The 22,977-nt window shown below is 43.5% G+C and overlaps 2 protein-coding genes across 2 annotated transcripts in view; one reads left to right on the top strand and one right to left on the bottom strand.

The window, feature by feature from the left end:
• RPL37 (ribosomal protein L37) overlaps positions 1-22,977 on the bottom strand; it is a 185,068-nt gene that overhangs the window by 12,372 nt on the left and 149,719 nt on the right. The gene's annotated exons all lie outside the window — the stretch shown is intronic.
• The window catches only part of C7 (complement C7), a 38,471-nt gene continuing 37,397 nt past the window's right edge, over positions 21,904-22,977 (top strand). Inside the window, exons 1-2 of the mRNA XM_048851389.2 lie at positions 21,904-22,149; positions 22,467-22,522. Of these exons, the coding sequence (XP_048707346.2) occupies positions 22,144-22,149; positions 22,467-22,522 (62 nt within the window). The 5' untranslated portion in view covers positions 21,904-22,143. The remainder of the gene's footprint in view (positions 22,150-22,466; positions 22,523-22,977) is intronic.

Consider the following 22,977-nt stretch of genomic DNA (forward strand, 5'->3'; position numbering starts at 1 on the left):
CTGACATCATTTCACTAAAAGTTACTCATTGTTTGCAGTTGTTTAACCAGTTATGTATTCTGCCAAGCCCACATTTCTCCAGCTTACCTATCAGAATGTTATATGGGACTGTGTCAAAAGCAGGGCTGGCCTTACCATGAGGTGAACTGAGGCGGCCAGCTCAGGTGCCAAACTGTGGGGGGAGTGGGGTGCCACTAGGACCCAGAGTGTAGAAAATTGTGTCTGCTGCTGGTGCATATGTATTCTCTCTGCTTTAGATGCACAGAGATGGTGGAGTGCTGTGCTGGAGGAAGGAGAGCACAAGAGTCATAACAGGCAGGCAGGAGAAAAGGTGAGAGGGAATAACAGAAAGCAGCAGGAGCTGCAGGGAGAGAGAGGAGGAGGAGCGTCTTACGTACCTCTCTAGCACCCCCAGAAGCCTGGACTGATTAACACCAGCTTCTCAGGGAGCTTCCTGTTTCCTGCTGCTTCCCTGAACCCACTTGAGGAGAACAGGCAGCCAACTGAAGTAGTAGGAGCCAGTTAGGCCATTAAGATGCTGATATCTTCCCTCACTCAGGCCCTGCTACCAGCCTGCTTATTTGCCCCCTTCAAATGAGTGTTGAGAGCCACTATAGCTGGCACAGAACAGCAGTCATGAGTGAAAGAAGAAAACTCCCCTCTAGGGCAGCATTCAGAAAAAGAAAGAAAGCAAAGGAAGCTTTTCTGTCTAAACAGGAAGGAGCTCTCCTGAGATACACAGACACAAATGTTCATGGTGAGCCTTCCGGCCCCAGTGTGGATGTGAGTGGTGAGGAGATGCCTGATTTTCCAGTTAGTCAGAGTGCAGGTGACCTGGCAGCTACTGCAGCATCCATATCTCCATCTCAAATGGATGTAACCATGCACATTCCTGAAGAAAAGTGTAGATCAGAGAAGACTGTGGTGGAGGCGCAAGAAACAGCTGCTGCTGAGTTTAGTTCCTTAAGTCTAGATGATCCAGGACTGTGGACCCACTTGAGCAGTAGCCTGAGGGACTTTCTTGTACTGCATGGGCCACAGCAAGTGAAAAACTTCATGTTCCCCAAAGACAATAAAAACAGAAGTTTCCATCCAACACATTACTGCCGTGAAATCCCCAAGGGTGACAAAGTGGAGAGACCATGGCTTATGTACTCAAAACCACAGAATGCTGCGTACTGTTTTTGTTGCAAACTCTTCCAATCTAATGTTCCAGCCACATTGGGTTCTACAGGAACAAAGGCTCATTGCCATTGTGAGAATGCTTGCTACCCAAAACCTAGCACTGCGTGGCACTTCAGATCAGCTGTATGTGCCAAACAATGGAAACTTCCTTAAAATTGTGGAGCTGATGGCTGAGTTTGATGCTGTACTCCAGGAGCATCTAAGAAGAGTCACCACCCAAGAAATGTACACACACTACTACCTTGGAAAAACAATTCAAAACGAGATCATACAGTTACTGGCAACAAAAGTCAAACAGAAGATTGTGGCAGAGCTGAAGTCAGCAAGATATTGCTCTGTTATTCTGGACTGCACACCTGACATCAGCCATACGGAACAAATGACTTGAATGGTGCGTTTTGTAACAACAGAACCTAGTGAAAATGTCCCTGCAATGGTGACTGTCGGAGAGCATTTTCTAGAATTTATTGACATTGATGATACAACAGGAGCTGGTATAACAAATGTGCTTCTTAAAAAGCTGGAAGATACGGGAATTACAATAGGCTGAAATGAGAAATGAGGGGCTACGATAATGGTGCCAACATGACAGGAAAGAACAGAGGAGTGCAGACATGGATCTGAGAGTTAAACCCTCGAGCTTTTTGTGCCCTATGCAGTTCTCATTCATTGAACTTGGTGGTGAGTGATGCAGCATTAGCTTCTAGTGAGGCTGCTGAATTTTTTAAATGTAATTCAAAGCATCTATATATTTTTCTCTGCATCAACTCATCAATGGCAAATTTTGAAGCAACATCTGGGAACATCCTCTCTGACACTGAAACCACTGAATGCCACATGATGGGAAAGTCAAGTGGAGGCGACAAAGCCTATCAAACACCAAATTGGGAAGACAGATGATGCCACAGTTGCCATTATGGAGGATAATGCTATGACAGGAACTGTTTGTGGGAGAACAGTGGCAGAGGGAAATGGAATCACCAGAAACATACATAACTTCAAATTTTTTTTGTGGCTTAGTGTTGTGGCATGACATACTGTTTGAAATAAATGTTGTAAGCAAGAGACTCCAAGGTGTTGACCTTGATATATCTGGAGCAATGGAACAACTGGACAAAGCAAAGTCATACCTACAGTCCTACCAGTCTGATGAGGGATTTCAAAACATTCTGAAGAGTGCACAGAAGTTGGCAGAGGAACTTCACACTGAAGCTATTTTCCCATCCATTCAAGAATACAAGAGTCACCGAAGAAGACATTTTGATTATGAGACACAGGATAATCCCATAAGAGACACCAAACAACAATTCAAAGTTGAATGCTTTAACCAGGTATGAGATTGTGCAATACAGTCAGTTGAAGAATGTTTCATGCAGCTCAAGGAACACAGCAGTATCTGCAATGTTGTATGATATTCCAAAACTCCTCACTATAGCTGAAGAAGACCTACACCAGCAATGCAGGGCACTAGAGGCAGTGTTGACACATGATGACATGTGCAATATTGATGCGAGTGATTTACGAGATGAACTGAAAGCCCTTTCAAGATACATTTCAGCAGGATCAACTCCAAAGGAATATATGTGCACAGGTAAGATGACCACCCTCTTTCCAAATGCTTTTGTTGCTCTGCGCGTACTTCTAACACTTCCTGTAACAGTTGCCAGTGGAGAACGCAGCTTCTCCAAGCTTAAGTTAATAAAAACACATCTATGCTCCACAATGACACAGGAGAGGCTAGTCGGCCTTGCAACCATCTCAACAGAGCATGAGCTGGCCCAGACTGTGGACCTTCAGGAAGCAGTTCAAATCTTTGCAACCAAGAAGGCATGGAAAGCACCACTTTAATTATTCAAACAGATACAAATGCCAGTGTTTACTATGCAGACAAGAAAAGTTACATTTGCTGTTCAGGCGTTTGAAAGTTAAGTGTTACTTAAAATTTTTGAAGAAGGCATTTTAAGTTGTTAGTTTTCCTTTATTGGGGTAGGTAACAGAGCAGTAGCATGAGAGGAATAGAACAGGAAGAAGGCAGAATTGAGACCTTTCAAAGTTTTGGCCCAAGCGAGGGGGTATGGGGGCGTCATTTGAGCTCCCCGCCTCAGGTTCCAAAATGTTGTGGGCCGGCCTGGTCAAAAGCTTTGCTGAAGTCCACCATCCCTATTTCCTTTCCCCCTTAGCTCCGTGTCACAGTATCTGCTTGGTCAGTCCGAGGGCTGGTCTACGCTACAAAGTAAGGTCAGCTTAACTTCACTGCTCAGGGCTGTGAAAAATATCACGCTCTGTGCGATGCAATTAAGGAAACCTAAGCCCCAGTGTAGACACTGCTAGGTCTACAGAATTCTTCCGTTCACCTAGCTACCGTCTCTCGGAGAGATGGCTTTAGTACAGTGATGGAAGAACTCCTTCTGTCTCTGGCAAAGCTATGCCACTGGAGCATTTACCCCACCCCTGGTTCCTTGTCCTAATTTACTCCCTCTGTCACCCCACTCCCACTCCAGATCTGGTTCTTGTGCTCTCTGCATTCAAGCGGTAGTTTTTCACAGGAACAGGAAAAGGCATATTCATGATACAAACACCACCTCTCTCCCAAATGTTAGGTTCCTGCTCCACAGCATGGAGATGCTAGGGCTTCTCAATGAAATGACTGTAAGAATTTTTTTAACATGGATAAAGCAATGTATTTTTTCCTAATTGCATTCTCAGAAATGACTAACCATTTTTACCAAACTTTAAAAAAATATTCAGCCTGAAGCAGACACCTGGCATGAAAAAATTCAGCCTGAATGGTTAAAGTTTGGCAAAGTTATGGTCAACTGAAAACAGGGTCTTATAATGAGAAGTGTCAGGCAGCCCTAAGTACAGAGATGTGGATTGTGGCCATGGACATTTTGTCATAACATTTCTTCCTTTATTTAATCATATTTCTTTAAGAAGTGTCAATCCAAGTCTCTAGGTGCTTGCACAGATATTTAAATGTACAAAATTAAGGATAATTACAACCCACCCATTCAAAACAACCCCATGTCACAAAATATACTTTAATAACAATCCCCCACATCAGACTATCCACTGTCATTCAATCTGTTCCTTAGCAAAAGCCAGGGGAGATAGATGAGTCTTGCAGCAACCAATTCAGGTGAAGTTGAACCAACAAGACTCTTTCCTTTGACTGGACTGTGAGTTGGATGAGGCCCTAACCTTGATGTTCACATTGAACAGGAAGAGTGACAGAGAGAAATGTGTGGTTCCCCATGAGAGAGCCTTTCGGGCAGATGAGGAATCACCCAGGAGCTCTCTCTCAGACCTCTCAGAAACCTAGGAGAGACTCCATCTACCCCATTAGAAACCACAGACTTGTCATTAAAACATCATGCTCCATAACTGTCTGCCACATTGAACAGTTCCACATTTCTGTATGTTGAGGATGTTATAGTGGAGATAATGAAATGCTTTCTTACTTCCTGCAGAGCCAGAGAATATGATTTCAAAAGGTCTTTAAGTGACAGTGTATGATTTCCCTGACGCAGGGAAGAAAGGTAAGCAGCAGGATACGGACCCTGGACTTCAGGAAAGCAGACTTCGACTCCCTCAGGGAACGGATGGCCAGGATCCCCTGGGGGACTAACTTGAAGGGGAAAGGAGTCCAGGAGAGCTGGCTGTATTTCAAGGAATCCCTGTTGAGGTTACAGGGACAAACCATCCCGATGAGTCGAAAGAATAGTAAATATGGCAGGCGACCAGCTTGGCTTAATGGTGAAATCCTAGCGGATCTTAAACATAAAAAAGAAGCTTACAAGAAGTGGAAGGTTGGACATATGACCAGGGAAGAGTATAAAAATATTGCTCGGGCATGTAGGAATGATATCAGGAGGGCCAAATCGCACCTGGAGCTGCAGCTAGCAAGAGATGTCAAGAGTAACAAGAAGAGTTTCTTCAGGTATGTTGGCAACAAGAAGAAAGCCAAGGAAAGTGTGGGCCCCTTACTGAATGAGGGAGGCAACCTAGTGACAGAGGATGTGGAAAAAGCTAATGTACTCAATGCTTTTTTTGCCTCTGTCTTCACTAACAAGGTCAGCTCCCAGACTGCTGTGCTGGGCATCACAAAATGGGGAAGAGATGGCCAGCCCTCTGTGGAGATAGAGGTGGTTAGGGACTATTTAGAAAAGCTGGATGTGCACAAGTCCATGGGGCCGGACGAGTTGCATCCGAGAGTGCTGAAGGAATTGGCGGCTGTGATTGCAGAGCCATTGGCCATTATCTTTGAAAACTCGTGGCGAACCGGGGAAGTCCTGGATGACTGGAAAAAGGCTAATGTAGTGCCAATCTTTAAAAAAGGGAAGAAGGAGGATCCTGGGAACTACAGGCCAGTCAGCCTCACCTCAGTCCCTGGAAAAATCATGGAGCAGGTCCTCAAAGATTCAATCCTGAAGCACTTGCATGAGAGGAAGGTGATCAGGAACAGCCAGCATGGATTCACCAAGGGAAGGTCATGCCTGACTAATCTAATCGCCTTTTATGATGAGATTACTGGTTCTGTGGATGAAGGGAAAGCAGTGGATGTATTGTTTCTTGACTTTAGCAAAGCTTTTGATACGGTCTCCCACAGTATTCTTGTCAGCAAGTTAAGGAAGTATGGGCTGGATGAATGCACTATAAGGTGGGTAGAAAGCTGGCTAAATTGTCGGGCTCAACGGGTAGTGATCAATGGCTCCATGTCTAGTTGGCAGCCGGTATCAAGTGGAGTGCCCCAAGGGTCGGTCCTGGGGCCGGTTTTGTTCAATATCTTCATAAATGATCTGGAGGATGGCGTGGATTGCACTCTCAGCAAATTTCCGGATGATACTAAACTGGGAGGAGTGGTAGATACGCTGGAGGGGAGGGATAGGATACAGAAGGACCTAGACAAATTGGAGGATTGGGCCAAAAGAAATCTGATGAGGTTCAATAAGGATAAGTGCAGGGTCCTGCACTTAGGATGGAAGAATCCAATGCACTGCTACAGACTAGGGACCGAATGGCTAGGCAGCAGTTCTGCAGAAAAGGACCTAGGGGTGACAGTGGACGAGAAGCTGGATATGAGTCAGCAGTGTGCCCTTGTTGCCAAGAAGGCCAATGGCATTTTGGGATGTATAAGTAGGGGCATAGCGAGCAGATCGAGGGACGTGATCGTTCCCCTCTATTCGACATTGGTGAGGCCTCATCTGGAGTACTGTGTCCAGTTTTGGGCCCCACACTTCAAGAAGGATGTGGATAAATTGGAGAGAGTCCAGCGAAGGGCAACAAAAATGATTAGGGGTCTAGAACACATGACTTATGAGGAGAGGCTGAGGGAGCTGGGATTGTTTAGCCTGCAGAAGAGAAGAATGAGGGGGGATTTGATAGCTGCTTTCAACTACCTGAAAGGGGGTTCCAAAGAGGATGGCTCTAGACTGTTCTCAATGGTAGCAGATGACAGAACGAGGAGTAATGGTCTCAAGTTGCAGTGGGGGAGGTTTAGATTGGATATTAGGAAAAACTTTTTCACTAAGAGGGTGGTGAAACACTGGAATGCGTTACCTAGGGAGGTGGTAGAATCTCCTTCCTTAGAGGTTTTTAAGGTCAGGCTTGACAAAGCCCTGGCTGGGATGATTTAACTGGGAATTGGTCCTGCTTTGAGCAGGGGGTTGGACTGGATGACATTCAGGGGTCCCTTCCAACCCTGATATTCTATGATTCCTTGATTCTATGATTTCTGCTATTTCTGCTAGCTGCCCTCTCTCACACTACATCCGTCTCATCTGGACACCAGAGTGACCTGTGGAGATGGAGTCAGGGCAGTCAAGGTCACTATACTGATAGACAAGGACAAAAGATCATTATAAAGTCCTACCAAGCCATCAATAGAATAGAACAGTCAGCAGAACAGTATTTTCACCTAGAACTCCTTAGAAGTGCCTTGGCTCCATTTACCTAATAGGGCAAACAACTGAAACAACCATCTCCCTGACAGGAAAGACATGTTCCTTCCTAAAGCTAAGGAGAGTCACCGAGAAGGGTGTAACCTTCAGTTCATCCCAATCTAAACCCAAGCTGCATTGAATTGATCCAGAAACCACTATCAGCCCTATGGTTGTCATTCTATCCACAAAACCAGAGCTGTACCAGAAGACTTGCCATCTTCAAGAACCATCAGCTTTAGCGACTCCAGTACAACTGCAGAGGGGAACTTGGCTAGCTCAAAAGGGGCTCTATGGCATCCTAGGTCAATTAGGAATAAACTAATCTTGGTCCCATCTTAACCCCATTCCCAGGACACTCATTTATATGCAGTTTGGGAGACCTAAATTTAAGGCCAGATTTAAACAAGATGGTTACATCACACTATTAATTCTTTCTTGCTTCATGCAGAATTGCATACCCTGCCAGATACAACTATGCCAGCACACCACCTTCATTTTGTCATCCAACCAGTTATACATTTATTGTCAAGTGTCTCACCTTTATTTAAATTATGGAGGCTGATAATTTTACTAGACACCAACCTTGCCTTAAACAGTCTGACCTAAGAGCATGATGTCTTGATCCCCTTTTCCCAGGAAGCTGCTATACATCTTGTGCAATAGGCATGAATGCTTGACAGAAGCATGCATTCCCTAAGGTAAGAGGGTAATTCAGTTTCCATGACCCAGTCAGTCTTTGGCCTCTTTGCTGAGGCTGCTAACATTGGTGCCAGTTAGTGCCAAATATGGCGGTTAAGGACCACATTTTCAAAACTCTGCACCTAAGAATATGAGCCAATGCAAACTGTATAAAACATACATGAGCTAAGTGTTGGGAATCTGTTTTGAGTTCACAAATGCATGTTTGCCACACACAAATCCTTAAGGCCCACTTCCTCACATATTCCAAGGACTAATTTAGGTCCTGAGTTCTGAAAAATATAACACATGCTTACAATATTGTGCAAAAGCAAAGAAAAAGATCTTTGTCACAGTGAATATTATTAATTAGAAAGTCAAAGAAGTTGAAATACAGCAAACTGTGTCACTTAGGCTTGATTTGGAAAATAATAAAAATAATCCTAAAATAATTTTTGTTTACTTATATGTACTTATAATAATTTACCTTTCCTCCCAAAGCACTTTACAAACATTGAGCTTGATGTACAACTGATCCAAATGATCATTTTTTAAATAGATCATCACGTTGTAGCCTGTCTGGAAAGAGTAAAGTCGTTTTAGAAATTTGCTGCCCTACTTTAAATATGTTAACTCATTTTAAAGTAGGAAAACCTGCCATTTGCACAAGCTGTTCTGCTCATTGTTACAGAATTGTTTGGCTTTCTTTTGTGTATTTATTTGAATGCTCTGATATATGCACAAATTATCAAAAAATCTGTTGAGACAAAAATGAAGTAGCTGATTGTCAATTCTAACTTTGTAAACAGTGAAAGCCAATTCCTCAGCTGGCGTAAATTGGCAGAGTTCCATTGAAGTCAATAAGTTTACTGCAATTTACATCAGCTGAGGATCTGGGCCTAAGTGTTTAAGGACCAATAAAGTAGATCAGTGCTAGTCTATAATTACAAATCTTTTCCTCTGTTTATTCTGGAACGTATTTGTCTGGCTCCAGGCAATTTTCCATTTACTGGAAACAAAGCACACATGTTGCATCTGGGAATTCCACTACAACATAACATCTGCAGTGCCTGCAGTTTCTCATTTTCTTTCTCTTAATAAGAACTGTTAGGACTAGATTGTGCCGAGCCCTGCAAGCATGTGCAAAGGGAACACAGAAAGTACATGGAGCTTCCTGAACTATCCCATACCTACATCAGGGCCAAGGTGGACCACGTGCTTTACTAAGTGCAAGTCTAGTATGTGTAGCAGTGCTAACCTCTCCAGAGTGGCTGTGGAGCAAGCTGGGCACAAAGGCTTGCTTTTGCTGCACCCTCTTCAAGGGTGGCACAGCCGCTGAGCTCTTTGGAACTGTGGTATTGAACATGAATCCTGCTTCCAGTGAAGTCACTGGGGACCAGATTTTCAAAGCTATTTGGGCATCTAAAGATGCAGATAAGCACCTAGTGGGATTTTCAAAAGCGACGAGGCGCCTAACTCCCATTTCGCTAGGCACCTGTCTACATCTTTAGGTGCCTAAATACCTTTGAAAATCTGGCCCTCGGAGTCCTGAGAAAAAGGGCCATTTTAACTTCAGCTCAGCTTCCCCTTCCCCTTGCGCAGATGAAAGGAGAAGGTCTATAAGCCTATGTCTACACTGGAATTTTTACTCATATTTTAACATATTAACCAATTATTGCAAATTTTAGCCTAAACAGGGTACAAATGTTTGTCATTAGTTGTGTTTAACCCAAGTAGCAACAAAAGTTTGTGTCCTAGAACAAACTTTTCTCTGACAGTCTGCCCTGAGATAGGCACTCACCGTTATGAGCCACTCCAGACAGCATGACAGTGTCTACATTAGAATTTACAATGGTGTTAATTTTTTAGATATGGTTTAACACGTTAAGTGTTGGCATACCCTCAGAGTGTATGCTTGGGAGAGGGAAAAAATACTTTTGGGAAGGTTGGGCTACACAATAAAAAGATCACAGGACTGGGATGAATCCTAAACGGGAATTTTCTATTCACTCTGTTAACTTATTTTACTATCATATTATAAATGCTAACCCTTGATGAAGGGTTGCTGACTGACTTTTTTCTGCTGAGTCATTCCATCAGTTTACAGGGAGTTTTGTCATTGACTTCTATTGTAGCAGGGTAACAACCAGTATGTCTTTTTCAGGCCCAGGGCTTCTTGGCACTCTCGCTTTAGTGATTCCTCCAGTGCCAACTGTGCCTTAAAGGCACAATACAGTCCTTAGTAAATATGCTGAGGAGTATATCTGTCTCTTACTATGTGCCTGTACAGTGTCAGGCACAATGGGACCCCAGTCTCATTTGGAGCCTCTAGATTTATTATTACATTAGTGCCTAGATTTGAGCTTTCTATTCTTGGAATTGTTGTGTATTTTCTTCTTTCTTTATCATCCAAAACTTCTCCAAGCCATTTGCTAGCTTGAAGTCTCAACATAGCTGTACAATGAACAAGTCACTTTCAGTTTTATTTATAGACAGTTTCTAGTCAAGTTCCCTGTCAGGTTCTATACATTTTTTAGCTGCATTGTTTGGGGTGTAAATACTGCATGAATGTTTATTATTTGCAAATAAAAAAGTACAAATAAATCACCATTAATGCAGGCATACAAACAGAAATATTTGTATTATTTCATTATTTTAAAATATCATAGGAGCATAGTGGCCCAGAGTCTTTGCTACAGTACAGCTGCCTTGAGTTAAAACTTCTGGTGCAAATGGGCTCTAAAGGCAGTGCAACCAGCAATGGGAAAATTACACCAGTACTGGGGAGTCTTCCATTGACATGGATCCAGCATAGCTTTGGTGTGGCCATTGCCAAGAGGCAAGGCCAAGGTTCCTTTAAACACAGCTGAACCCACCTGCCAAATTGGCCTTTTGAGGTTGTTGGTATCTGGTTTGACGTAGCTCAGTCTCCAGGCTGCTCTATTTAATGTTGGGGGGTCTGAACCAACATATAGCCAGCCCAGAATCAGGGAGTGCAAAAGTGAGCTATATGTCAGCTTTGCGTACATTAAACACTACTATACACACCCCCACATTGGACTGTGTTATTGACCACAGCAAAGAATCTAGCTCACTGTCTTAAATTTTGCAAAAGCTTATTTTCACAAAACTTAAATTTTGGATCCAGTTAGAGCTGACAGTGTCTCTATGAGAAGAAAGCACATTATGAGAAGCATTGAAGCTGCACACAGAACTAATTACAAACCCCTTGTGCAACCTGACAAAATCTTGATGAATTTCAGATGGCCCTAAGAATGTCATTGTACTTTGAAAAACATAACTCTGAAAGCCTTTCTGTTTATGTCAAGTTTTGCCTGTTAGCTTTTTTTCTAGCTCTCCTTCAAAATAAAGGACTTTTTGTTTTCTTTATAGAGAGGCATTTATTACATTTTTGTTCCAAATTGTTTTGAAACTTCCTGAAGGAAAATCAAAAGATTTTGTAGGAAACATTTTAAGCAAAGATTTTTCATTCAAAAATTCTCACATGAAGAGTTTTGTTTTCTGATCAATTAATAACAATATTTCCAATAATAATAATGCAGGTATACCGGAAGAACTGGAAGTATCAAAGCCTCATAGTTGGCATTCAACTCTGTACAAAGCCCAAGTAATTAGACTGTGGATACTATATTGAAAAGCACCTAAGTGACTTAGAAACCTAAGTCCCACTAAAAAAATAATCAACGGCACTTTGGCTCCTAAATCACTTAGACATGTTGAAAAACTTTACCCTCTTTGTCTTTAGGGCTTATGAGGGACAGATACCCTACCCCAAAACAACTTTAATGTTAGTGTATGTTAGCCCATCTGTGTACTATGTGTGATTTTATGTCACTGGATCCATATAAAGCACAGAGGCAATGGCCCCTCCTCCACCTACTCCTATTAGTCCCTTCTTTGCTACCTATTTGGGACCAATGGAGTCCTATTCCCTGCCATATGAAGTATATATATCTTCCCCTACATAAAGCCCTACCATAGACCATTTAACTGCTTGTGCCAGCTACATGCCACTCCTTACACAGGACTAGGTGTCATGATTTAGCCCTAAATAATTAATCAATAACATAAAAAGCTGCTGGCACATGCAGGAATATTGTATGAATTTCCGCCCTGAGCACCAGACCAACACAAGGCTGCACCACTCAAGTCACATTTAATCCCTCAAAATTCAGTGTAGGCATTGAATGATGAAAATGTGCCCTCTAGTTTAATCTAACATGAATTCATGCAAGCTAGGAAATTCTCTCAGCATTTCACTTTTCTTTGTTTTACCTAGATACTCCAGCACACATATTAGAGTATATAAGGAAACATTCTGAAAGGTCCCTTGGGAGAAAATCATTTGAGTTGTAGTTAGTACAACATTAATGTCATTTGACACATTTTACGGAGATGCATCCGAAGGTACTTTACATTAATCCCTGAAATGTAATAAATAGCTTGAAAGCAAAGCAGATAATTGCAGCTAATTAGAAAAAGCCAGGTGACATTAACACACCCATTCAAATCCAGAAACATTCAGAGAAAGAGTGAATGTCACAATTAAAAACCATAATGCCAACATGTTCTTTCTCCACCCAACTGTGATTTGCTCCTTGGCATCCGCAGCAATCACAGAGCACAGATTATACTTGGGAACATAACGGATAATGAACTCAGACAAAAATGAAGATGCAAGGCCATTTAAAGCCTTGTAAACTATGGAGAAACCTTCATATCAGTCCTGTAAAAGTATCAAAAGACTACAGGGAAATATCATGGATGTAATTATGTACTGGCTGACCTTAGTTTGAATTAAAATACAGGCAGTAGCATTTCATGCCATTTCCAGACTTGGCAGAATATCAGTAGTCCAGTGAATGAAGCATTACACTAATAATTCTTGTGGTGGAATTCCCATTTTGGACAAGACAATTTCTGCCTTATGGTTGGCCTTTTGCTTCTTTTTCCAGATGTTTTCACACAACACTACAGTAATAGAAAAGGGTGCAACATAGGGTGCACTTCTCAATGTATAATAAAAATAATCAGCAATGACCTTTAGTTGCTGTAATGAAAAACTACTGCAAAATAGTTGCTAGAACAAAAACTAGTTCCCCAGATTTTGTTTGGGAATATAATGGATAATGAACCTGGACAAAAATGAATCAGGTAAAAATCAGCCATCTCCATCACTTAAGTTCCACTTCGCTTCAACACAGGGATGAATCTCACCTCTTGTGAATAGTCAGATAAATTAAATACTATTTGGCCTGTGTAGGTGTTTGCAAAATAATTCTCATTGATTTTACTGGGATCAAGGCCAACCCCAACATGTTATTGTTTTCCAGCAGAAAGTAGCCTTAGGCCTCGTCTAAACTACATAGTTTTGTCGACAAAAGTCAGGTTTCGTCAACAAAACAATGGAGGCGTACACACAACAATGCTCCTCCCCCCGATTTAAACTCTCTTGCTACACCGACATAATAAAAACACCTCAATGAGCAACATAGAGCTTTTTGCAACAAATGTAGAGTGACGCAGTGTCGGTGCAGATACTGCGACTGCTTATGTCACCCTAAGTGGCCTCCAATAGCTGTCCCACAATGCTCATCATGACTGCTCTGGTAAGCAGTTTCTACTCTACTGCCCTGTAGCCAGGTACACAGGCATGCACTCCTCCCCCTTTAAAGCCTTGGGAATTTTTGAAATTCCACTTCCTGTTTGCTGCGCATGGACAGCTCACATCACATCTTCCCAGCTGACCATGATGGCTTTCCACAGCAAATGTGCTCTGGCCTGGAGTACACTGGAGTTGCTGGACCTGTTGGGACAGGGGGGAAAGGAGGCTGTGCAGTTGCAGCTCCGATCCAGCCACAGGAACTCTGACACCTAAGAGCAGATTGCTCGTGGCATGGATGAGAAGGGGCACAAAAGGGACACACAGCAGAGTCGTGCTAAGATCAAGGAGCTGAGGCAGGCGTACCAGAAGGCAAATGAGGCCAAATGTTACTCTGGTGCAGTTCCGAAAACATGCGGCGTCTACAAGGAGCTGTATCTCATCCTCAGTGGCAACCCCACCTGCACTGCCAAGACCCCTGTGGATACTTTGTGGGGACTGGAGGCAGCGGCAAACAGAGTCAGCTGCAAGGATGAAGTGGTGGATGAGGAGGTTGAGTTGGAGGAGGACAGGCGACAGGCTCGTCTGGTGTCAGGACCTCTTTTTGACTCCAGAGGGGTCTACCCAGTCCCAGCAGTCCGGCTGTGGTGTTCCTGAAGCAGCAGAGAAGAGCTCATTTTGCTTTGATAGTGCCCGGTGACATGAGGTAGAGGTGTTCTTTATTTTGTTACATGATGCACGTGAGAGAAGGAATTGAAATGAACAACACTAGGTATTGTCTGCATCTGCTTCACATTCCCCTATGCAGCGGGGGCCCATGCAGAAAAGTTTGTTAATGCTCACTGAGATCTCCCAAAAATCTTCCATAGAGATCTCTAGGAAACTATCCTGCAGATACTCTGCAATCCTCTGCCAAAGGTTCCTTGGCAGAGCTGCTTTGTTTCTTCCTCCATTGTAGGAAACTTTTCCATGCCAACGGAAATTACTTCTGCAGGAACCAAAGCAGCACACAGGCGAGCAGCATACGGACCTGGTTTGAAGATGCACCCTTGCATCTTTGGTTACCCTCAATAGTGTGATTTCAGCTTCAGAAGTGGGGTTCCAATATTCAGAATAGTGTCCCTAGGTGCTTGAACTGATCCCCTTCTGAACCCACCTAGACCCTTTGTTCTGTCTTGCACCACCATCCCCCCACGGCCAAATTCACCATGTTTGGTGCTCTGGCCATGCTGCATGCTTGCAAAGGAAAGTGAGAAAGAGGTGTGTGTAACTTTTCTGATCCAAGACTGTGAGTGATCCAAGACACACAATACTGACTCTGTTTATTGTTTCTTGAGGGCCAGCTCCTACACACTGGTGTAGCACCTCTGTCAGATAAGGAAGCAAATGAGGAGGAGTTTTGCAAAGTGCTGCAATCATCAGATCAGGCCTAGAGTGAGCACAAAGTATGGTGAGAGACAATAAATGAAAAATTAGAAATGGATAGCTAGGAGAGGAGACAGAGCCAGAAGTGGATAATACAGGGTCAGGAATAGATAATAAAGCTCATGGAGGACCAAACAGAGATGCTAAGGTCCCTCATTGCACTGAAGGTGGAACACATGCATGCTCAACTCCCCCTGCATCCCATACAGAACTGCCTTCTTTGCTCTCCCCAAACTCCCACACACATTCCTCTTATGTTCCTGGCCCATTGCAGTACCTCTTGCACTCCACCCTTAGGGATATTTCCCATAATGACAGCTGGACTTACACTCAACTGTGAGATCCTCACATCAGAGGGTGCTGCTCACTGTCATGTCCCTTGTAAGAAATGTTAATCTGTGTATTGCTGTTTAATAAAAATTTAGTCTTACAAAGACAGTGATTCTTTGTTTGTGACCTACACAGGGTGGTTGCAACAGAAATTCATACTCGGTGTCAACTGGCACATTTGCAGACTCCAATTAACACTCAGGCAGGAATCATTACAGGGGTCATTCAATGTGGCAAGTAAACAATGCTTGGCTCAATTCATTACAGAAAGATACATTACCAGAGCTCATTGTCAAAATGCTCCTTCAAAACCTCCTTGATTTGTATACCTCCTCCCCACCCCCACTGAGCACCTCTAATAGCCCTAGTGTCTGGCTGCTCAAAATCAGCTGCCAGGCAATCCACTTCAGTGCTCCACCTCTGGGGAAACTTTTCCCCCTTGGCTTCACAAATATTATGCAGCGCACAGCAGGCTGCTATGACCATGGGAATATTTTCCTCATTGAGGTCTAAACGCCAAATAGGCAGCACCAGTGACCCTTTAATCTGCCAAACGCACATTCTACGGTCATTCTGCACCAGCTGAGCCTCTGTGCTGCTGTCAAGGTTTCTGGTGTAAGGCTTCATGAACCATGGGAGTAAGGGGTAGGCTGGGTCTCCCAGGATCACTATGGGCATTTCCACATCCCCTATTGGAATCTTCCGGTCTGGAAAGAAAGTCCCTGCATGCAGCATTCTATACTGTCCAGTGTTCCTGAAGATGGCGTGTGTCATCCACCTTCCCCGACCACCCTGCGTTGATGTCAGTGAAACGACCCTGATGAGCCATGGGGGCTTGCAATACCATACAGAAGTGGCCCTTTCTGTTGATGTACTCTGTCACAAGATGGTCTGGAGCCAAAATTAGGATATACATGCCAGCTATCGCCCCCCCGCAGTTAGGGAATCTCATTGCCGCAAAGCCATCCAATATTTCCTGCACATTACCCAGAGCCACAGTCCTTTGTAGTGGGAGGAGGTTAATGGCCCTGCACAATTGCATCACCGCAACCTCCACAGTGGACTTCCCAACTCCAAACTGATTCAGGACTGACTGGTAGCAGTCTGGAATTGTCAGCTTCCACACAGCGATCCCCACACACTTTTCTGCGATTAGGGCAGCTCTCATTTTGGTATCCTTGCATGGCAGGGCAGGAGCGAGCTGCGCAGAGTTCTGCAGCTATTGCTCATTGTCCCATACCTGCATCACAATCCGATCCCACCACTTGGTGCTTATTTCCTGAGCCCAGTAGTGACAGTCCACCGTGTGCAGCTGCTCCGTGAATGCCAACATCAATCCTGAATTGTTTCTTTCCATGGCATGCAGCAGGGCAGACAGCACAGATTCCTGTTCAGATTCGTAGCTCATGAAATACTGCAGGATCAGTCACGTGGTGTTCATAACGCTCATCACAAGACTGGTGAGCAGTGCAGGATCTGTGCTTTCAGGCAGAGATGGTGGGCACAAAGTTTACAGGGGCAGATGAAAAACAGCACACAATGCAGTCAGAAGCCCTTAGAATCATGGGATGGAGAAAACTCCTTCATGCGGCAGTGATCCCGCTCCCATAAGAACGGCCATACAGGGTCAGACCAAAGGTCCATCTAGCCCAGTATCCTGTCTTCTGACAGTGGCCAATGCCAGGTGCTTCTGAGGGAATGAACAGAACAAGTGACCCATCCCCTGTCACCCATTCCCAGCTTCTGGCAAACAGAGGCTAAGGACACCATCTCTGCCCATCCTGGCTAATAGTCATCGATGGACCTATCCTCCATGAATTTATCTATTTCTTTTTCTGATGCACTGCATGATGCACTGCAATCCATTTCCAGAACTCCTAGCAGGGGAAGATGGTGATTTTAACAGTGAGATAGCTTCCCACAGTGCACTGCTCTCTCTGTTTGTGCTAGAGCACCAACTGCGGATGTGCTCGGCCAACATAAGGAGCATTGCATGAACATGCACAAGCAATGTAATTACAGTGGTTTATGATTGTTGATGTAACTTAAATCAACTTAACTCTGTATTGTAGACATGGCCTTAGTGACAGAAAAAAAGGATATGTTTGTGATGGATTTGACCACAGAAACCCCCTTGTTACTGTCACCTGATGTACCTCTGAGCCCGTTTTCTCAGACAGTTTGGGCCTTCAGAACCCTGCCTTGTTGCACCAGATACGCTAATCTGCTGCAACACAGACCCAGGGTCTGACTCACACCCCCAAAGCTGCAGACTTAACTGAAAATGGCTTAGCAAGTGCTCCTGTCTCTAGCACCTGGACACCCAGCTCCCAAAGGGATCCAAACCCCAAATAAATCCGTTTCACTCTGTATAAAGCTTATACAGGGTAAACTTATAAATTGTCCGCCCTCTATAACACTGAGAGAGAGGGAGATGCACAGCTGTTTGCTCTCCCAGGTATTAATTACTTACTCTGGGTTAATTAATAAGCAAAAGTGATTTTATTAAGGATAAAAAGTAGGATTTAGTTGGCTCCAAGTAATAACAGACAGAACAAAGTAAGTTACCAAGCAAAATAAAACAAAACACGCAAGTTTAAGCCTAATACATTAAGAAACTGATTACAGATAAAATCTCACCCTCAAAGATGTTCCAATAAGCTTCTTTCACAGACTGGACTCCTTCCTTGTCTGGGTCCAATCCTTTCCCCTGGTACAGTTCTTGTTAGCTCCAGCTCAGGTGGTAACTAGGGGATTTCTCATGACTGAAACCTCCTTTGTTCTGTTCCACCCCCTTATATAGCTTTGGCAGAAGGTGGGAATCTTTTGTCTCTCTGGATCCCCACCCCTCCTGGTAAATGGAAGAGCCCCAAGTTTAAGATGGATTCCAGTACCAGGTGACATGGTCACATGTCCTGTAAAACCTCATTCTTCATTACCCACAGGCTGGCCACCATATCCACAAGAATCATAGAATATCAGGGTTGGAAGGGACCTCAGGAGGTCATCTAGTCCAACCTCCTGCTCAAAGCAGGACCAATCCTCAATTAAATCATCCCAGCCAGGGCTTTGTCAAGCCTGACCTTAAAAACTTCTAAGGAAGGAGATTCTACCACCTCCCTAGGTAACACATTCCAGTGTTTCACCACCCTCCTAGTGAAAAAGTTTTTCCTAATATCCAACCTAAACCTCTCCCACTGCAACTTGAGACCATTACTCCTTGTCCTGTCCTCTTCCACCACTGAGAATAGTCTAGAACCATCCTCTCTGGAACCACCTCTCAGGTAGCTGAAAGCAGCTATCAAATCCCCCCTCATTCTTCTCTTCTGCAGACTAAACAATCCCAGTTCCCTCAGCCTCTCCTCATAAGTCATGTATTCCAGACCCCTAATCATTTTTGTTGCCCTTTGCTGGACTCTCTCCAATTTATCCACATCCTTCTTGTAGTGTGGGGCCCAAAACTGGACACAGTACTCCAGATGAGGCCTCACCAATGTCAAATAGAGGGGGATGATCATGTCCCTCGATCTGCTCGCTATGCCCCTACTTATACATCCCAAAATGCCATTGGCCTTCTTGGCAACAAGGGCACACTGCTGACTCATATCCAGCTTCTCGTCCACTGTCACCCCTAGGTCCTTTTCCGCAGAACTGCTGCCTAGCCGTTCGGTCCCTAGTCTGTAGCTGTGCATTGGGTCCTTCCGTCCTAAGTGCAGGACTCTGCACTTATCTTTATTGAACCTCATCAGATTTCTTTTGGCCCAATCCTCCAATTTGTCTAGGTCTCTCTGTATCCTATCCCTGCCCTCCAGTGTATCTACCACTCCTCCCAGTTTAGTATCATCCGCAGATTTGCTGAGAGTGCAATCCACACCATCCTCCAGATCATTTATGAAGATATTGAACAAAACCGGCCGCAGGACCGACCCCTGGGGCACTCCACTTGACACCAGCTGCCAACTAGACATGGAGCCATTGATCACTACCCATTGAGCCCGACAATATAGCCAACTTTCTACCCACCTTATAGTGCATTCATCCAGCCCATACTTCTTTAACTTGCTGACAAGAATACTGTGGGAGACCGTGTCAAAAGCTTTGCTAAAGTCAAGAAACAATACATCCACTGCTTTCCCTTCATCCACAGAACCAGTAATCTCATCATAGAAGAAGGCTTGCAGGTAAATAAACCATCTACAGCCAATTGTCCTAGTCAATGGGTGCCATCAAAATTCTAAACCAACATTAATGGCCCACACTTTGCATAGTTACAATAGAACTTCAGTGTTAACTTCATATTTCTAATTTTAAATACAAGCATAATACATACCTACAAATAGAATGAACAGACTCAGTAAATTATAAGCTATGTAATGATACCTCACAAGAAACCTTTTGCATAAAACATATTCTAGTTACATTATATTCACATTCCAAGCATATTTTCATAAGCATATGGAACGCAACATCACAATGTTGGTGGGACAAACTATGACTTTGCAATATTCTTCCATCCTATCAATTAGTTTCAAGGAAAGAAAGTGTCTAGACTACAGAGAACACTGACTTCACTGTGAGACGGTGTGGGGAGGAAAGAGATGGGGTGGGGGGAGGGCGTTGCTTATGTAAGCAATGAGTACAGATTGAATAAGGACCCCAGGTCCTGGATATGGGCTAAGACAAATAAAATAATAAAAAAATAAGTACAAGATATCTTCAAACAGTATAGAGTATGTTATCAAAAGGGTTCACCATTACAGAGCCTGAAGAGTCTCTAGCAGGCTCATGGTACAGCTAAATTGACTCTGGAATGGCTTTCTTTTAGCAAACTGGTCATCATCATCCCTGAGTTAAACAGAGAAACATGACCCCAGATCTAGGAGCAAGGAATAATTAATCTAGGAATCCACATCTAGGCAAAAGGAATGCAGGCCATACTGACAGAATGGGGGACTGTATCCTGGAAAGCAGTGACAGTGAAAAGGATTTAGGGGTCATAGCTGACATTCAGTTCTGTGCAATGATGTGGCAAAAAGGGCTAATGAACTCCTGAGATGAATAAAGCTTATACTCAAATAAATTTGTTAGTCTCTAAGGTGCCACAAGTACTCCTTTTCTTTTTGCGGATACAGACTAACATTGCTGCTACTCTGAAACCTGTCATAAACAGATGAGTAGAAGTAGGGAGGTGATTTTACCTTCATATGTGGCATTGGTTAGGCTGATACTGAAATACTGTGTATAGTTCTGGTGTCCTCATTTCAAAAATGGTGCTGAAAAAATAGAGACCGCAGAAAAGAGCTGGAGAAAATGCCTCATAATAAGAGAGCTCAATCTGTTTAGTTTGTCAATCAGAGTTCAGTCTGTTTATTTTATTGTAAAGAAGGCTGAGAGGTGATTTGATTATAGTGTATAAGAACCTTCATAGGGAGAAGATACTGGGTAGTAAAGGGCTTGTGAATCTGAGGAGAAAGGCATAACAAGAACCAATGGCTGGTCACTGAAACCAGACAAATTCAAATTAGAAATAAGGCACACATTTTTAACACTGAGAGTGATTAACCATTGGAACATGGGAAGTAGTGGATTCTACCATGGGAAGTAGTGGATTCTCCAGCTCTTCTTGATATCTTTACATCAAGACTAGATGCCTTCTTAGAAGATATGCTTCAGCTAAACACAAGTTATGTTTTAGTCAAACACAAGTTGTTGAGCTCCATGCAGGGGTAAGTGGGTGAAAATTAATGGTCTGTGTTATACAGAATGTCAGGGTAGATATCTAAGGTTCCTTCTGACAAACTCTCTGAACCTATGAATCTGCACACAGCCTCCACCTAGTGCAATGCAGAAGTTACTACATCACAGCAAGGATTCTCACTCCGGCATAGAGTGTTTATTACCTTCCTGCTTCAGAATAATACTTCTGAAGAGTTGTTTTTTTTTTTTACCTTTGGATTACACCAGATTGTACAGAATGGTGTGTATCATCCAAAGAATTTCCTGGGAGGAAGAATATCTTCACCCTATCATAAGGACTTTCCCTATTTTTGGCTCAAATTAATGGAAATTTCCCTGGCTGCAACATCTTAATGGTGTTTCTGGATTGGGGGGCAATTCTTGAAGAAGGGATAGAGCATCGTGGAAGAGAAGAATTTAGGGAGAAAGCGAGAAGGAATGTAGGGGAAGGAGTAAAATTCTGAGAAAGTGAGAGTATCCCATAGACAAAGGCCCCAATCCTGAAACTGCCTCCACACAGACAAACCCCTGCATGGAGCTCCATTGAAATCAATGAGGCTCTGTGTGGCTACAGGGGCAATTGAAAGATTAAGACCAAAACTTGCATCCAGGCTTTGAATACTTGGCCCCTGTCCTGATTTTTCATGATAGAAACTGATGTGTGGAGATTAGACTTGCTACTGTACATCACAACTGCAGACGTGTGTACTAAGGATTTGTGGCCAGAATCTAATCTCAGTCGTACAAGTGTAAACCAGAGTAACTCCATCCACTGAAGAGGATGAAGTGACTCTGAGTTTGTGTAACTGAGGTCAGAGCTGGCTCGTGGTCTCTGAAAAGTGAAAGACATTGCATCACAGAAAAAAGGGAGAGAAATTAAGTTTTCTTTCAGGGAGTCCTTCCCATAGTTTTGTGCCAGCCCTAGTTAGTTAGCATAGCCAAGCCTTGATTTATATGTATATTATTCTGTCTTTAAGACATTGAGCAGCTACAAGAACAGGCTGTTTGTGTCCCAGGAGATGATTAAATGGGTTAAGATTAACATTCCTCTGTATTACTCAGTCTTTCTGAAAAAGAAAAGCAAAACAGCAAGGCAGAGTCAGACTCCAGAAGAGACAAACGGACAGACAGACTGACTCCTCCTGCTGCTGACTTGCCCTCTAGTCCCTGAGGAGGTACATTTCTTCCCTGGTAGTTGCTGGATATCTCAGCGTTTCTCCTAACATGAAGGTAAGACAATCACTTAGCTAACTTCTACCAGTGAAATGAATAAGATGAAATATTAATTTCAAAAGGAAGATGCATGGCCGAGAAACATAATGGGATAAAACTGCAATAAAGTAGACAAACAAGAAAATGTGGTTTGGGTGGCTAATCTGCTGAGTGTTCAGATTTCACATCATTGTTAGTAGTGCCATTATTATTTATTTGCATTGGAGTTTGGGTGGAGTAAGGGCTGCTGACCAGGTCCCAAAGTTGGCAAAACGCATGCAAAAGAAAAAGCAGACTAAACAGAAAATTAACGAATGTTTTCCCTCCTTGTTCAGGTATTTGAGTTTTTCCTTCTGGTAGAAGTTACAGGTTTCTTTCCAGTTTTTTCCAGGTGAGTATTTATTTGGAATTGGGTATGCTAAAGACTGACTATGAATTGTTTAATATATGTATATATAAATGTGCTTACATAGACATGGCTGGTCCACAACATGGGGAGAGGGTCAAAGGAATCTCTCAGCTTGTGCCCCTGTGAGAGTGGAGCCACTTTCCCATCAGCACTGTCAGTGCCACCAACCTCTCCAGTGGCAGGGGGGAAAGTGCGATGGGAAGCGGGCCACTGCCTCCCTCCCTTCTGAACACACTGGAAGAGCTGGGAAGCTCCACTGGGAGCACTTCCTGGGAATTCTGGCTGAGCCGGAGAATTCCACAGGGAGCTCCCACTTCAATCTGGCCTCTGCACTTCCCACAGGACACACAGGGCTGTGCTGTTATGACACAATCTGGATCCCAGTGTATAGTTTTGATATGGCCTATGTGAGCATTCAGGACTGAGCGTGTGGGATA

The sequence above is a fragment of the Caretta caretta genome, chromosome 5, assembly GCF_965140235.1.
Source record: "Caretta caretta isolate rCarCar2 chromosome 5, rCarCar1.hap1, whole genome shotgun sequence".
NCBI lineage: Eukaryota > Metazoa > Chordata > Testudines > Cheloniidae > Caretta > Caretta caretta.